This window comes from Phyllostomus discolor, chromosome 3 (genome assembly GCF_004126475.2).
Source record: "Phyllostomus discolor isolate MPI-MPIP mPhyDis1 chromosome 3, mPhyDis1.pri.v3, whole genome shotgun sequence".
NCBI lineage: Eukaryota > Metazoa > Chordata > Mammalia > Chiroptera > Phyllostomidae > Phyllostomus > Phyllostomus discolor.
This window is the reverse complement of record NC_040905.2, coordinates 56155138-56172974: the sequence shown is the minus strand read 5'-3', so window position 1 is coordinate 56172974 and position 17837 is coordinate 56155138. Positions and strand designations below refer to the sequence as shown.

At 35.8% G+C, this 17837-nt stretch overlaps 1 protein-coding gene across 20 annotated transcripts in view; it reads left to right on the top strand.

Moving 5' to 3' along the window:
- MEF2C (myocyte enhancer factor 2C) overlaps positions 1-17837 on the top strand; it is a 163206-nt gene that overhangs the window by 131490 nt on the left and 13879 nt on the right. For all 20 annotated transcript variants that reach the window (XM_028529117.2, XM_036020519.1, XM_036020517.1 and 17 more), the window contains 2 exons: positions 1256-1303; positions 17244-17416. In XM_028529117.2, coding sequence (XP_028384918.1) covers positions 1256-1303; positions 17244-17416 — 221 coding nt within the window. The remainder of the gene's footprint in view (positions 1-1255; positions 1304-17243; positions 17417-17837) is intronic.

Below are 17837 nucleotides of genomic sequence, written 5' to 3'. Positions count from 1 at the left end.
AAAGGACCACATAAATCATTGCATTTATAAATCATTTACAGCAAACCATTATATATTTACATTTTGTTTTCTTAAAAGCATTTCATAGGAAAATGTTAATATCTTAGGCACACATAACTATATTAAAACTGATTTATTCACAAAAGAATTTTTTAGAATACTTAAATATCCGCCTCATGATTAAAACTAAACATATATTTCTATTTAGTACAAAAACTTTATATTAAAAATAAAATCAAAATCAGCCAGATAAAAAAATCTTGTTAAATCCTGAGTCTGAAAAAGGTGGATAAAGGTGGATAAAAGGTGGATAAAGGACTGCATTCATTAGGCCATTCCCTCTACTTAGAAATATGATTAAAATTTTTCATAGGAATTTTTAATAATCATGTACTCCTTTCAGATCATACTCAAATGCAGTTGAATTTCCTATCAGATAAACTTAGGCTCATTTATTTTAAACAATTTTATGTTTTATTTTCAAAATATTATTCAATCGCAAATAATAAACATTTTCTTCTAATTCTAAATCTGAACCTAATAATAATTACAAAGTATCAGAAGCAATTAGTAAATAATCAGCTGTTATTCTGGCTTCTTTTTTTTTGGCTAAATCTTACTCCTTAACAAGTAACAGTAATTATTATATTTAATATTTTATTGAAATACTCCAATACTCACATATAAATCTTGAAAATTTTCAACTTAGTTTCTTAAGTTAGCAATGAATAAGCCTAAGTTTCTAAATTTGTGGGCAGTGAGACCTATTTTATTGTACCAATAAGTAAAAGTCAGGTAATAAATGAGGTTGTTCACTGTAGGTAGATTTATGAAATGACTAAAATTCTGGACAATTAACACTGCACAAAAGTAAATGTATAAAATATATTTATAAAGAATTAAACATCAAATGTATGGTTATCTGAATATATAGTAAACCTTACTCTTTTTATTTTTACTTTCAATTGAACATCCCCTTAGGAAAAACTAGACTTGAAAATAAGATAAAATTCAGAGACCATTTCAAGACTGAGTTTTCTTTAAAGTAATTTTTCTTAGAATAAAGATTCTGCAAAATGTCAGTGATTGAGCACAGCATGTCACAATAAAACAAATGTCAGCCATCTGACTTAGGTAATAGTTTAAAAATGTAGGACTCTTGAGAGAAGACAAAATGCCGGGTTGCTAAGGGTGAAATGTGTTGTTCTGTGGACCTTTAGCCTTCCTCCTTTTGATTTTCCTCTTTAATCTGTAGGTGGTCTGATGGGTGGAGACCTCACATCCGGTGCAGGCACCAGTGCAGGTGAGTGGAGATGACTGTACTGCTGTGTATATCAGGGTTCAGGGGTCCTTTACTGGGAGATTTGCCAGAAATACATCTTTTGAACCAAGTAAAGTTGAGAGATCTGTGAGAGGCATGGAAAAATGGCCCCAAGACACTAGTGCCTTTAGCCAGCCTTGCCGTTGGGTCTCGGTTAATCATTCCACATTAAATATGACTTACTTCCTGCCCAAAAAAACACCAAACTCCTGTACATTTCTAAAAGAGAATTCAAAAAGGAAAGGAGGGGTGGGATTATAACCGTTCAACAATAATTTTAATAAACTAAAATGATATTCAGTTAAAATAAGCTCTTATAGAATCTAAACCTAGTGTGGGCCCAAAAACACTTACATATATTTAAGCTTTTACGAATGTCTTCCACCTTGACTGACCGTCTCACTGTCACATTTCTCCAGAGTTCCATATTAATTCATATTATTGATATGAGATATTGATGGCACTCTCAATGCAGAAGCAGAGCAGCACACAATATTTCTTAATGCTAACTGCAGTTCACTATTGGCGTAACAAGTAACCATGGTAATTCCTGCAAGCTGGAACATGCTACACTTTTAAAATAGTAGGAGGCAGGCATGAATGACACAAGGTTATGTTTGAAATGTCAAAAAAAATCAAGTTTATTGAACTGTCCCTGGATAGCCTAATTAAAATATTTTGCTAGAGTCAAATATAATAGCCTACTAATTATAAGAAAAAAGATAAAGAAAATTGGCATATAAAAACATTTTTACAAATCCATCCATTTAGGGATAATGTTTCTCACTTCTGATGTTGACTCTTCCCTAATTCAGTGAGTAATAAAGAAAGAGTATTAGAATATACACTGAATTGATAAACAGAATCGGTGGCACTGCTTCCTATTTTGTCTCTTTTTTTAAATTAGTGAGAGTCAAATTAATGAATAAACAATATGCTATTTTGCTGAATATTGAGATGAAATATTCATTTTTCCCCTCAAAAAATACTTTGTGGCTTGTTGTCTCAACATTACAGAACCAGATGCAAACTGGACCACTCTTTTTTGGATTCAAGTCTCTGGCAAACACCATGGTTAGAAAGAATGGTGGGGACTAAGAACTGGGTTTTCACAAATGCCAAGAAAAAGATAATATAAGAAAAATGGTATAGATGTTATGATACTTTATCCAGTACCTTGCTGCATCTGTTTGCTTGCTCTTATGGGAAAGCCAGTAATGATCATGAAAGTTATTAGAAGTAGTAAAAAACCACGTGGAGTGGAGGAATGAGTTTCTCAGCTTTGATGGAAGTGGCCTCTTAGTACTGGGTAACAGCTAGAATGCTTTAGAATCCTATATTAAAAATGAGAAGTGCTTGGTTGCTCAATTATTCTGTCATTGTCAATTCCTTGACAGCCTGCTAAGTTTAATGGCCCTCTAGGAACAGAGAACATACTCATTCGTGTAAGCAAAAAAGTTAGCCACATATAGATTATAGCGTCATTGAACTAAAAAATCATATGAGCTTAGCAAATTCATCCTTCTACTTTAGGACGTCTGCCATAGGCATGAGAATCTTCTACTTCAAAAACAGTCAAAGGAAACAGAAAGGAAAACAGTTGCTCCACCCTCATGCTAATAAATATTATATTTTACTGACCGTATCTTTAATCATGAGTATATAATTTTCACAATTTCTGTATCGTGAAAGAATTACTTCCCCACGTTTTAAAAATAGAGGAAGAAGCCCTTTCTAGCTCTGGTTGCCCAGAACACCTGTTGCAGATGCCAATTAGTCTTGAGCTTAGCAGGCATGTCCTGTTCATGAGCTCAGCCGTCTTCCCTTCTTTCTCCTGTTGGACAGTATCATGTGTCGGAGCTGAATGTATCTGTGCTGATGTCAGAGAATCACATAACACTGGGGGGGAAACCAAGGCCAACTGGAATGTCTCTGCATTTTCAGAAAAGAAAACTGAAGCAAAAGGGCCAAAAGATTCCTTCCAAATTTTGAATATTGTCATTGAAATACAAGGTCTCAGATAAAGTGAGAAATTCTGAGGCCAAGCGGCAAGACTCTGCAATTAAGTGAAATAATGCTCAGTCTTTGTAATTTTTTTCAAAATCAAATCATCTCAATTTCTGAAAACAGTGGTCTTGCGAGGGAAGAAAGTAAATTGAACATTTGTTATGCCCCTGTGAATACCAAAAGACCAAAGGAATAAACATTCTCTTTTCAGCTCAGCTCAATCAGAAAGTACACAGTCTTTCCCAACTAGCCCCTGAACCATTCCTCTCCCTCATGCCATCACCTGGTGAGTCACCAAGTCTTACCAACTCTGTCACCAAGGTATTTCCTAAATCTACCCCTTTCACTCCATTCTTATCCCACTCCCCTAGGCCAGGTTCACATCAACACCCCAGGACCCCTACCTAATTCATCTCCCTGCTTCACATTGCATCTCACTCCACTCTGTCCATGACTGATTAGTCTTTCTCAAATCAAATCCTTAAGCTAATTAATTGTAGCTCATCATTCAACGGCCTAAAATCCAGCAGTGGCTTCCCAGCTCTTTCACAACTAACTGTGAGCCTCTTTTCTCTTTCCCAACCTGCCCTCTAGTCTTAAACCTTCTTACCTTCTGCCACTGCCATCAAGAAGCCTACACTCCAACTCTGACAATGGCAAACATTTAAATAGTTCTTACTAGGTGCTTTACAAAAAGTAACTCATTTTTCCCATAGCAGTCTTTTAATTTTAAAATTAAAAGTATTTTTAGACGTAAAATTAAAAGTATGTAAAAATACATATTCATATTACGCCCCTCTATAGATGGTGGGACTGAGGTGCAGAGAGGTTAAGGACTTGGCTAAGCTGCAGCCCAGGCCGTCTGCCTGTAGAGTCCTGGCTCTTAACTGCTACATTGTGCTTCTACTTTCCAAACAATGCTGAGGCTACTTGGCTTTACATGTGCATTCCTAGCACTCCTGCTCCATGCCACTGAGCCCTTTTTTGTCCTCCCTCAGAATTCACTTCAGCCATTGAGGAAACCCTTTCCTGTCTCTCCCAGAAGGAATTATGCACTTCTCTTCTCCAGTGGCAGCTTGTATCTACACTACTTATCTCTTACACTATAATTGCAGTGTCTGGACACAGAACTCTCTCCTGCCCCTCAGCCCTCTAGGGGCAAATTGCATCTTACCCAGTTTGGATTCCCAGCTTGAAACATGAAAGATACTCAGTAAATGGCAGATACTCAGTAAATGTTTGTTAGCTGAGTAAAGGAAAATTTAATTTTATAGTCATAAATTTTTAATAGTGTTTATGTAAAAAATGGAAAGAGTATTTCAAAGAAATTATGTAATTTTAAGTAAAAAAGATATGCCCTTTATCTATAATTCAAGAAGTAATGTATTCTTCTAATACTGTATACAATGAATAATGAATTAATTACTTGATTAAATGGCTGAGCACTGTTGGCCAATAAACTTTTACTAACTTCTCTAACTTACTTAATGGAAAACCCAAAGAGCTGATATATAGCAGTGTACAAAATGTGGTTTGATATCTCAGACCATCACAAATCGCCTCTTAAAACAACAAACGTCTTACCACTTGAAGTAATTTCAAAGATGAAGGCAAGTGGTAATAAAGAAGTAACAAGATGGGGTTTGTGCTCTTGGTATAAGAGAAATATACAGAAAGTCATTATAATACATTAGTAATAGTGACATTTCTAGGTTTCAGTTGACAGTTATTCATCCACTACTTAATTCTTTCCTCTCAACAACCAAAATGAAAAGTCACTGCTTTTAAAAGTACATTTTGTCATATCTCTGCATACTAAAGCTTTTAACGTGCTAATCTAAGTGGTTATTGATGATTGTAAGATCAAGTTCAATTGAGTTTTCATCATCATTAGATTTAATAGAAATAACCATTAGTTCAGCAATGCCTTGTGTTGAATTATTCACTGTCCTATTAGTACCCTTTGTTTTCACCTTGATAACATTGTTGTTTTTTACTGCGTCAGACAGACCAGTATGCTCAAAGATTTACTGATTTGTGAGAGAGAGAGAAAAAAAAAAACCCTTTAGGAATCGCTTTAAATTTTTAAGAGAGTTTCACAGTCTACAATAGCTTTTTGACAATAAGGCAGAGTAGATTTATGTATATTGGCTAATAATTTTAATTGGCATTTATTTTAAATTAGATATAATTTTATATAAAAAGAAACTAACAGCTGTTCCTTATTTTGATTGTCGATTGTTTACTATTTTATGCACTTGGTTGTCAAGCATTGTCACTTCTAGATTGCTTAATTTATATCAGCTACATACATGGAGACTTGATGTCACAGTGCTGCTGTAGATAAATGACTGAGCAGGGAATGAGGAAGGAGACCTGGCTTCCAGACTGAAAAACTCGATCTAGCACGACCTTAGACTTAGAACGTTTGAACTGAGCACTCCCATTGGGGGTAAGACACGAAAATCCATAGTGTCTATTTGCACAGAATGTGTTACAATCACATAATTGTAAATCTTTAATTACATGACTTCTTTTGAAATTCATTTAGCATTGAAAAAGAGAGTTTTATTAGGTTATAAAATAGAACTAAGTGAGGAGAGGAAAAGGTCATGCAATGTTTATTATTCTTGACCAGTACCATTGTTTTGCAAGTTTTTGTTTTTGAGAATACTTATCAGAAATTTTTCGGCTGATTTTCTTATCAGTCAAAAAGACTTCTCTGAAATTCTTACTCAGTGGTTTAAAATATCAGTGGAGTGGTTAAAAATTCAGTGTAAAAGGATTTGCTTTAACAAGTTTGCATTTTTGTTGCCTAACGAAACATGAATTCATATTTCAATTCTGCAGAAAGGGAGAGGAATACCATTTAGTTGCTCTCAAATAAACTGTCTTTGTGACTATAGAAATATAATTTTATATTACCTTTTAAGATATCACTAAGTAACATGTGAAAAAATATAAGTTAATTGTTGGATTCTTGCTTTAAATATATTGTTAGTTTGATTTGTTCTGAATGAAAATTCTGAGTTCATTTGGAGTTTTATTTTGGGAGTTCGCCCAAAACACAAATAAAGATCCAATTGCATTGCTTTATTAGTAGCTATGAAATTAAGTAACAAAGATATTTTTAACCCAAACCAAGGTTATCTAGATTTATTAAAGGAAAAAAATCTCCAGTTCTCTGATTGGATGATCTACAGCATGCGATTCACAGCCACTGCCAAGAAAATCATCATCCACTTTCCATATACAAGACCTGAAAAATTACAGATAGAGCAGTGCACTGTTCTCCAGGGGCCGATGTTGAAGTGAGAGAGGCAGCTTAAAGAGAAGACAAATGAAACATGTTATAGGCTAAGTGAGGATAATGTAAAATCTGCTTTCAACCCCTTTAAGTTTGACTTAATTCTTAAGGAGTTTTTCTGATGGGAAAAAAGAAAATTTCAAATGATAACTTCCTAGAGAGTGTTTTAACAGATTTTAGAGCCCTTTGTAAAACATGATCTCTGACCTCACAAATTGTATTTTTTCTATCCCCTATTTTTCTGCTACATTCAGTTAAGCAATGTGAAATTGGTCTCTTCACTCATACCTCATTGATTTAACCTAGAAATGTGACTAATAATAAAACTTTGACCATTTTTAATATTAACTCAGGCAGGTAATATTTTCTCCTAAATTATTAGTTTTACTCAAATTTTCTTTGTCTCTTAAGCAGTCTTATGTTTTGTTCACTGTTCGTTTCTCTCTTCCTGATTTTTGACATCATAAGATTTTATTTGAAGGTAATATGGAAAGAAAAGTTCTTTTCAAAATCATCAGTGATACAAAATTGTGCATCAACAGACAGCAGATGTTGAAAGGAGAGATGTGGTTAAAAAACCCCTTTTTTAGAAGTAGATGTTTTACCTACCAGGGACTTTTCAGGACTTCAAGGCTGTCAGCCAAGAGTATAATTTGCTGTTTTTGAGTAAAACTTTGCCAGTCACTTAAATTTTACAGTTAGACTTACATAGTATATTTCATTTGAATTTCAATTCAAAGCATTATAGTCATGATACAGTCTCATATTTGAAAGATCAATCAAATATATTCAAAATTATTGTACCAAAACCTTGTATAAACAATTTCAATTTTTAAATTACAGATGTGTCACTGGGTGTATTATTGCTCCATTTCAATTGTTTTAACTGAACTTAATATTAACTTGCTATTTTACTAAACACTTCAAACTTTTTTTGCAATTTTTTGACCTTGAACTCCTCTTACAACCTACAGTTATGGTAAAGAACTGATTATGTTGTATTTATAGTGCGTGGGCAGAGAACCTTGCTATATTAATATAGGTTATTATAGTAATAATAGTAAATCCAAGTCTATGGTCAATTTGCATATTCAAGTATAACATTAACTTACCTAACAATCATGAAAAAGGAACCTTTAGTTTATGATGAAGCAACTCAAAACTGTGAAATCATGGAGGAAAATTTTTGCTCAAACAGTTATTTGGGAAAATATTCCAGAAGCCAATATTCCAAATAATAAAATCACCAAGGAAAATATATGATACATAAGTTATTTTAGGGATGACATTATTGCCCTTGGAATGTCTGTGAATTTCCATTTTGCAGTATTGTTGTGAAAATTAAATGAGATAACCAATGCAAGGCACCTAGCATTTTCTGCCCCACGAGTAAGTGCTTGTTAATAAATGTTAGCTATTGTTAGTATTAAAATTATTTTTATTTATATTTCCTAAATAAAAAAATAAAGCTTAGTTTAATGCAGTTCCAGTAATATTTACTAAATGTGCACTGCACTAGTAGTCTCCCCAGAGATGTCTGCCAAGGCCCCTACCCTCAAGGGGGGGAGTAAAGAGGATATATTAATAAATCTGAGGCAGAGCAGGAGTGCAGTGCAGTGCATGCACCACATTTCTCCTGAACATTATGATCTCCTGATGAGTTTGCAGCAGTGTAAATGTTAAAACCACAAGTAATTATTCATTCTCTTCTGTCACGTTCTCTCTAATTTATACTGTCTCAATATTTTTGTTTATAAAAATGACTGAAAGAATGAGCGATTGTGTCAATAATGAAGACACCCCCTCATTTTTAGCAAAGAGACAGCCCCAAAATCACAAGAAGTGAACAATTAAGTGAGTCATCAATCTATCATTCATCGTTAAGTGGAATTTTTTGAAGATAGCAAGGTTCAGTATCATTTTTATGGTGCAATTAAAAACTATCCCTGCAATAAATCAGTACTCAAAGCAGAATGATATTTTGAGTGCCTTTTGCACTAGAAAATATTAAATTGTCTAGTTCTTCCTTATTTGTAAATGGAGCCTTTATTCAGAAAGAGAGGGAAGAATATAAGGATGCACTCTAAATTGAAACATCTGGCTTTTGTAATAATGTAGTGCAAGCAGTTTGTGTTCTGGATTCAGATCACAGTTCTCCCACTTATTGACAAGTCACAGAAGCTCCTGAACCTCAGTTTCCTCATCTGTCACAAGATGGGATGATCATGCCTAACCCACACAACTGTTAGGACAAACGAGTGAGTGGCTTGCCAACACAAACCTACTTTATGACATGAACTCATGATCTTTGGAGAAACAACTTAGTAATGGGTAAAAATTCTTTACTTCTGCCTCACAATCCAAAGCTTATTATATGTGCTGAATGGTTAAATTTCAGTATCAAATTGGCAGATAGACTTAACTTCACAAAAGATACTAAGCAAAACACATCAAGGACAAGTAGGGTAGGCGTGAAATCCATGAAGATCCGGTTCAGCATCAGGGTGACTTGGTCAAGCAGAAGAGACAAGTTTCCTTTAGAATGTCTGTTGCCCTCTAACTGGTACAGCCAAAAATAGTCTTGGCTTTGGTGTATTCTTTGGGTATTTTTCTAAGAATACGCCACAAAGGCATTGAGGTTTCACAGGAGTTTCTTCACAGTCAGACATTATGCATTATTATATTATTTCCCTAAGAAACCCCCAGATAGAGTGGAGCGATTTTATGTTTAAGAATCTATAATCAGGGGTCTTAACCAGGATGAGAATCAGAAATCTGAGTTTCCCCCATTGTGTAGTAGGCATATTGAAATTTTCATCATTCCCAGATTTCTGACCTCCAAATGTTTTGTGGTTGCCTCTTTCCTTAGAGCTATCCCATGAAAAAGATCTTCTTTTTTTCTAAAAGCTCAAAAACAAAAAATAAATAAATAAATAAACTGTGATTCACCACAGCTGAATAACTTACGGTTCCTAGCAATTTTTACAGGGTTTCAGGCAAAATACATGTAAGACTTAAGTCTAGAAGTTCATAATATTTTTCCACTAAAACTGTTGTGGGTCATGTCCAGTAGAGGAGTGGGTTGTATAAATAAGTTCTACTGAATACAATTTAAAGGAATTTTCCGTGAAAAATATATATGTTTATTTGAGACAGAAAACAATGTCCTGATATTAGAAACTAACTTACCTTAAAACCTTTAAAAAGTCAAATGTAAATTAATTGGTGGCAGTGAGCATTACTGTGTATGTGATGTCTCTAATTTAACAAGACAGTGTACTGTGTAAATGCCCTCAAAATTTTTCTAATGAAAGGGAAAGAAAACCTAGGTTAGTAAAACATTTTGCTTAAGTAAAAGCAGATGACCAATACATTGGAGGTTCAGCTATATGTTCAGCTTAATATGTTCAGTTTTTCTGTGGCAATTTGCTTTGAATTCCCAAAATTAAGATGTCATTAACAAATTACTAAACAAAGTGAATTTTATACACCTATATATAATTAGAAATTGCTTTCCAGATAACAACCAATAGCAGATACTATAAAATACTAGGTATTTCAGTATCATGTTAAGTGGTTCTGATGGAAGCTGGTCTCTTAAATAGACAGTAGGTAGGTAAACATCCTTACCCTGTATTATGGGAGAGATGATTATTGACTAAAATCACAAATCTTACTTTTAAGAGCATATTTAATTATCTACTTGAATAACATCAAAAGTTAAGTGTAGCTAAACCCAATATTTACTATTTGTAATATTTATCCAGAGGGAGATCAGAAACATGATTTAGAACATCACCATTCTGCACCTCTTTATACAGGGTGGGAAAATTGGGTTTATAGTTGCATTGTGACATTCTTTTGAGATAATAAAGCTATCATAATAATCATACCTTCATGTCCTTTTCTATAGGAACCACTCAACTGTAAACCTACTTTCGCCCACCCCTATATAAGTTCAGCACCTTCTGAACCAGAATAGCTATTTATGATGGCCAAGCTGACCATGTAAGGTGTTTCTCAAGCTTCCACATCATCTCTGACTCAGGGGGACCTTTGGGTCTCATGTCCCTGGTCTTACACTTCATCTGTTTCCTCTGTTTCTTTGTATTCCTGTCATCTTACGATGACATTTGATACAAAGGGCTTCAAAATCTCAGAGTGTGACTCATTTCTCAAGGAGCAGGACAGCATTGTGCTTCAAAGCATGGACTCTGGACACACTGCTGGGTTCAAATCATGGCTCTACCAGTTGATCGCTGTTTGACATTGGATGAGTTCTTGGACCTCTCTGTTCTTTATTTTTCTCATTATGTAATCCAGGGATACTATTAGTACCTCCTAAGGTTGTGGCTGTGAGGATTTAAAGTGTTTTATATCTACGTATAGTAGCAAACACTTACAGAGCAGTTACTTAGGTGCCCGGTACTGTTCCTGCTACTTAATGTGTGTGCTTTATGTTGTTACTATTATTGCTAACAATAGCACCATATAAAGTGTTTCTGTAATTAATATCACATGGTCATGTTGGTGATGGTCGTATTGGGTGAGCACATGGGATTACTTCTCTCTCCTGAATGAAAGCATGACTTAGCATTGAGAAAACTAAGGCTTAGTATGGCTGAAGGAACTCTGATGGAGACCTCATGACTAGAAGTTGGATTTATCTACTTTAATTTTTTCTTTTAAATTGTTCTTGACTCCCCTCTCTCTGCCTTGTAATTCTTCCCATCTCTGCTGCCCCTATCAGATCTCATTCTTCACATGTTCCAAGACAAGTGTGTGCTAACCAGCTTTCCCAGCACCACCCCAACCCCCTTGAATCTGTTCTTTCCACTGTCAGTGTTGTTAGTTTCCTCACAGACAGGGTCAACAGTGTCACCACTCATCAGCTAAATTTGGCTGCTCATTTTCTATAGTATAAAATGTAGGATACAGTTTTCAGTATAAAGTTAACATTATCTGAGAAGTTCATGTTAACCAAGCCTACTTTTCCAACTTTTGAAAACGCCATACTCTAAAACACTGGATATTTCATCTTCATAGAAATGCTAGTTCTTCTTAAATATAGTCTTGACTCTGAGATCCCTGTCATGCATTTCCTATCTCCAGAAGTCTCTCCCGGAACTGCATAATAAAATCCTATTCACTCTTAATTGCCACTCTTCCACCATTCTTTTTCTTGGAGTACCATGCAGCCCACCTTTTGTGAGAATATTCTGTATGAGTAAATTATTGTTTAGGTTCATCTCAACATAGAAACAACCTATGGCAATAAATACTTGTCATTGTAGAAGAAATAATCCATTGTCTCAGAGTTTTTTTCATTAGAGAGAATTTCTACTTTTTTTATTCTACTGCTTCAGTTAGCTAAAAGAATGTGCTGTGAAATGATTAACAGTTTTAACAGGTAGAAAAGAAGTTTTAATTAACTTTCTATAAACAAATTTAGTAGGTAGGTACTTGCATGATTTCCTGACTTTGATATTATTTGGTTGATAAGCAGCTTGCCTCATTGGTTACTTGGTGATCAGTATGTAACACCTAAAGAAAAAAATTTTTTCAAGTAGCATGAAAAGGAGAGTCCTTCGATGTTTGGAATTAGTGTATTACTCTGTACATTTTCAGTGGTCATCTCACATTCCTTCAGTAACAACTTTTTGTGCCATTCCTGAATAATTTTAATTGTTCAGCATATTTTGTATATCCATTTTGTGAGAATTTGAAACACTTAAAGAACTAATACTGTAGATGGTATCACTGCCTCTGCAGCAGGATTTTAGAGGACAGAGAGTTCAAGGTAGACTGAAATTGTCTGAAAGGCATCATGAAACAGTTGGGACATTAGCTGATCCCTAAAAAAATGAATTTGCATCAAACAGGAAGGTAGACACAGGTTGTGAAACTGCTAGAACAAAGGCTGAGACATTTTCAGAAGGCTGTGTGTTTGGCTGTGGCCATTGGAAATTAGGACAGATGGGTGGGTGGGTGGATAGATGGATGGATGGATGGATAGATAGATAGATAGATAGATAGATAGATACATAGACAGACAGACAGACAGACAGACAGAGTGGGTGAACACTGCACAGCCCTGACAGCCACACAGAACACTGACCCAATAGTGTTAAGTATGATCTGAACAAGAACATGATGGGAGCAGAACTGTAAAAAGATTCCCCGGCATGGGTCGAGACTGTATATTAGATCTGATGTCATCACACATATGCGCATACCTTACATACGGCTTAAGGAGCTCACAACCTTCCTGAAGCCCATCCTAACTACAGACCGGGGCCTGCATGGGGATTACTGGAAGACCTGGTCAAACAGTGAAGAAAGCCTCAACCAAGATAGTGGCACTGGAGAAGGAGAGAGTCCTTTTTTTTAATTAACAAGATTTGGTATCTGATTGGAATTGGAAGAGGGAGAGGAAATAGTCAAAATGACAATTTGAGAGACTGAAAAAAAGGTTTTGCCCATGAAAAAAATTAGCCTTGATCCATAAGGACTAGTTTCTGTTTTGTGCTTATTAATTTTATATGCTTGTATTCATAACTAAAAGTCCTAGAAAAGGGAAAAAAGCTAGTGAAAAGATTCATAATGTCTAAATATCCAAATAAGAGAAAATTTTAGAGCTTTGGGCTCAAAGAGAGCTACACGCTCAATTGAGCTCTGTGAGACAAGGCAAAATGTCCTCCTCGCTACAACTTAAGCCAGGAATATGTTCTTTGAATTTACAACTTCTTAAAATAGGAGTCAATAAAAAAAAAAGAAAAAAAAGCATCAAGTGTTTTCAAGTTAACTGGAGAGAAAAAAAATTTTTTCTCCTAACACTACATTTCAAGTTCTGTGTATTTACACTAGGTTTAATGTGAGTGTTTAGAAACTTGTAACCAGCAAAGGTAGATTCTCATATCCTTCATATGAATTATATTGCGAATGCTTAAATTGTTTTGTTATGTGAAACAATATTTTTAATCAAATGAACTATAAAACAATCCTACTCTCAAGTTGGTCTGTTCTTCATTTTCTTATACTCTATAATCAGGAAATCCATTCACTCATGCTTTATAATTTTTGTGCTTTTAAGTGGTTCGGGAATGTGACATCTGCATACGGTCACATCTAAATTGATAATTGTTCAGGCAAAGGGTCCATTTAAAACATAGTGTGAAGAAAGGTGGAATCTGTATATGAGAAGGTTATTGAGAGGTGGTGTTTTCCACCTCCGTGACCCCTGGCTTGGAACGAGCCTGTTCTCTTTGGTAAACTCACCCTATGGTAAGGCAACAGCGTCAACCTGGGCCGCAGTGTTCTGAGTGAGGAGGAGGCTGCGGTTTCCGAGCTGGTTTAAATGCAGGCTCTTCTTAGCAGCAAACCACACGCATGTATTCATCATTGATTTTGAAATGATAGGTTTCTATATCACTGGTTTAGGATCCACAGTCTTGCATTCCTGAATCTATATTATGCCAGAAGAATAACAACTTGGTGGCTGGAAACAGAAATGGTTATTATACGGCTCCAAAATGCTAGCTGGCACAATATGCTAAAAAGAGCAGGAATTCGCCAGTAAAAGGCAGAATTTATTTGTTCTTAAAAATAACTTTATGCTCTAAAAATATAAATTTAAGAACTGCCATCATGGTTCAAAATATTTTACATTCAATATGTAAACACCTTAAAATAAGAGTAATCTTCTAAAATGACATAATTTCCAAATAACAAGAAATATCCCAGGAGGAAAACAGAATCCTTTTCAAATCAATGTTCTTAATTACGAGGCATTTATTGGATTAAAAACTAAAATGTGTATTTAGTTGGGGGGTTTTGTCCCTACTGCTGCCCTAAATTATTGTTTAAAATATAGGCTTTGGGATTTCTCAGAGTTTACCGTAGAAAATGTTTTTTGTTTTTTCTTTTTTAAAAAAAGCACAACCTTTTCTCAGAGCCTCCGTGAAGCATTTCCATTTTCGCACACTGGCCGAGTGCTTGTCCTATCATAGGACAACACATTTCACGGAGCGGTTTTACTTCCTTTTAGCAAAATAACTCCTCCATGCAAACCAGTATCGGCATCTACCAAGCTGAGGTTTTAGTTTCTTCTGATCTGTTCAAGCTTCACTGCACTGCGTAACTGACTTCCCCCCCTTCTTTTGAAATTACCCAGCTAATTTTCCATTTGATTGTTTATTTAAACCAGATCTCACGCAGACTTAATAGATAAGTGGCATATGCATTCTGTGTGTCAGTGTGGACTTCAGCTGACAGAAAAGCACAGTGCAGATTGTGCCGGGGCTTGCTCTTTGTCTTTGTATCCAATGGAATCTATTAGTTAAAACTACTAAAGTCCCAACAGATTCCCGACAGTGATTCAGCAAGTCACATTAAATATAAAACTCCTCTCAGCATTCCATTTTATCAAGGGTTTCTCTGTGAACACATTCTTTGTACTTCTGTTCATAAAATGTACATATGTTTGTTTCATATAACTTTTGCCACAGAAAGCTGTCCAGATTAACTATAGAAGAAAATTTTGGCTTTTGACATACTTAGCTAGCTTTAGAAAATTTAGTTAATTTTCTTCAAGTTTATTACAGAAGAGTAATTTATATTCAGATTCAACCAACAGCTTTTAAACAACTACTGTGAACTCAAGGCGTGTTTGGGGGTGTATTATGTTTGTTGTATTTTGGGGTGTTTCCCCAGTAATGCAAGCCTTTTATGATAATCTAATTGACAGATTTAATCTTGTAGTTATTTGTTATATATTCAGCTTGTTTATTCATGCATAAAATGAGACAGGTAAATGAATGGATTTGAAGAACAACTTCGCTCCATGCAGTGTGCCTCGTGTGTATTCTAATTCAAAAGATGTTCCCATAAATACTTCCTGAAATGTACCTGTGCTTTGCCTTCCCAGCTCTTCATCACCTGTAACTCACTCAGACCATCACAGTAGTTCCCAGACTGGTCTGCACTGCCAAGCCTTCCTAATTATGGGCATTAAGTAATGCCCAATGCCCATACATCTTTCTGTCCACCTGCAGGCTTGTGTTCCCTCTGCTCTGCAACCTTCATGGATCTGCATTTCCACTATTTAAACCCAAGACCTGTTAGCTTGGAATTCAAGGTCTCCACGGCCCAGCCTTTATGTACCTTCAGAGTCCCCAGCATATTCCTCTCTTTTCATGGTTCCCTTCTAACCAGGTGTGTCCCTGACTGCTCTGGAAATTCCCACCTCGGCCCTTTCCCAGCACCTAATCACAAGCCCAGCGTATTTTACTATCACTTCTCTTTTTACAAGACCCACATCAGTTCCTGCCTCTTGTGTGAATCTTTATTGATTACTCTCATCCTGGAAAACTCAGTAGCACTTAATTGGGATTACTCTGGGGGCACCTCACCTTAGGTGGCCTTGTCTGAGTTTGTATGTTTTGCACGTGTCTGTACCAGATTAACACAGAGCAATTGCAGGGCCTTTGAAGACTTGGGCTTAGTCTTTGCTTCTCCACTGAGCAGCACACAGTATCATTCGTCCTGGGGTAATAGATATCTGTGTGTTACGATAATGATAATGGTGACAATAACAAGGAGGTGTGACTGTCTCCTTCAGAGAGCTGCAGAAAACAACCATCTAGTTTCCAGAAAGGATTGTGGAATCAGGTAGTTGGATTATCTTATTCTCTGGCCAGAGGCAGTGGAGGAAGCCAGCAGATGACTTTCTGCCTATGCTGAAGTTGTACCAACTCCATCCACAGCTCTTCCTGTCACGGGGAAGGATATTTTGAATGATGAGAAGTGGAGTCCTTCAGATACCCATTTTCTGTTAGTAGGGAGCTAAACATCAGAGACCTAAGAAAACCCTTTCCGTGTTTGTGTTAGATGGCTGCTCCCCTGCCTTGGTGAGTCACCATTTTAGTGGAGGCATCATCCCCTCCTTTTAGCTCCTGAGAAGGAGTCCTGCTTTTTGAAGTTCTGTGTGAGCAGGAGAGCCAGCCTTCGGGTTTGTACACTGAACTTGGCTAGGAGGGCAAAAGAGACAGAAGAAAACCATAGGGAGAAATTGCTCAAAGAAAAAGGGAACTGAACAGCCAGCTGTGTAAGAGGATATTCCTCCTACATGTCCTAGAAATTACAGCCTTGCTGCTGTGCCCTTTCTTCAATTCAGGACACACAGACACACAAAATAAAACCCAAACTATTGAACTGAAAGAGTGAGTCATGCCAGCCAGGCCTCCACCGAGCCAGTCAATTAAAGTGCAGGCCCAATTGTGGGCTTTTCTTAGACCTTGAATGACTGTCTGACTTTCTTCCAGAATTTTTTTCATAGACAAAAAGGGTGTATGTTGATTTCTGAATAAGTTGATAGATATTAGCTCTCTTCTCATGAAAAGGTTTTAATCTTCTTCAGAGAAATATTAAATAACTGATTGGGTTACTCTTCAGATGGAGGTTAAGTTAGTCATCCTGTGGATTTTCATTGTATGTTATTATATGTCTTAGGCTGTTACAGTTTATTCCTAATCTCATGTAGTGTATGCTCTAGAAACATATTTGAGTCTAGATTTGTCCTTGAGTGCTTTCATTGTTTTGTGTTAACAGGGAATGGATATGGCAATCCCCGAAACTCACCAGGTCTGCTGGTCTCACCTGGTAACTTGAACAAGAATATGCAAGCAAAATCTCCTCCCCCCATGAATTTAGGGATGAATAACCGTAAACCAGATCTCCGAGTTCTTATTCCACCAGGCAGCAAGAATACGATGCCATCAGTGGTAATGAATAACTACATTTTAAATAAATCTTGATAATGTTTTGTATATGTTTTTGATGTTTTGTATTTGTCTAACTCTATGAATTATTTAAGTGCTTCTGTTAAATTAACACATCAATGCTATTGCTGGAGTCCTATTTGTATTTGGCTATTATTTCTGATAACTGGTTCTCATTCCTTTTTCCATATTAAAAAAAGAACCAACATCCCAGTGAACTCCACTATAGGACTGTGTTCTGGGGCAAAAAAAAATTTCCTTTTAAGAAATCTAATTTATAATTAGAAAAAAACTACCTATTGTTCTGCTTATGGGACATGTGGTTTGACCAATAGTAGAATCAAACTCACAGGATGAGGTATTTTATTTCATAACAGATTTTTTAAATATTGAACTCTTTGTGTCCTCAAAGTGCTGCCAATGA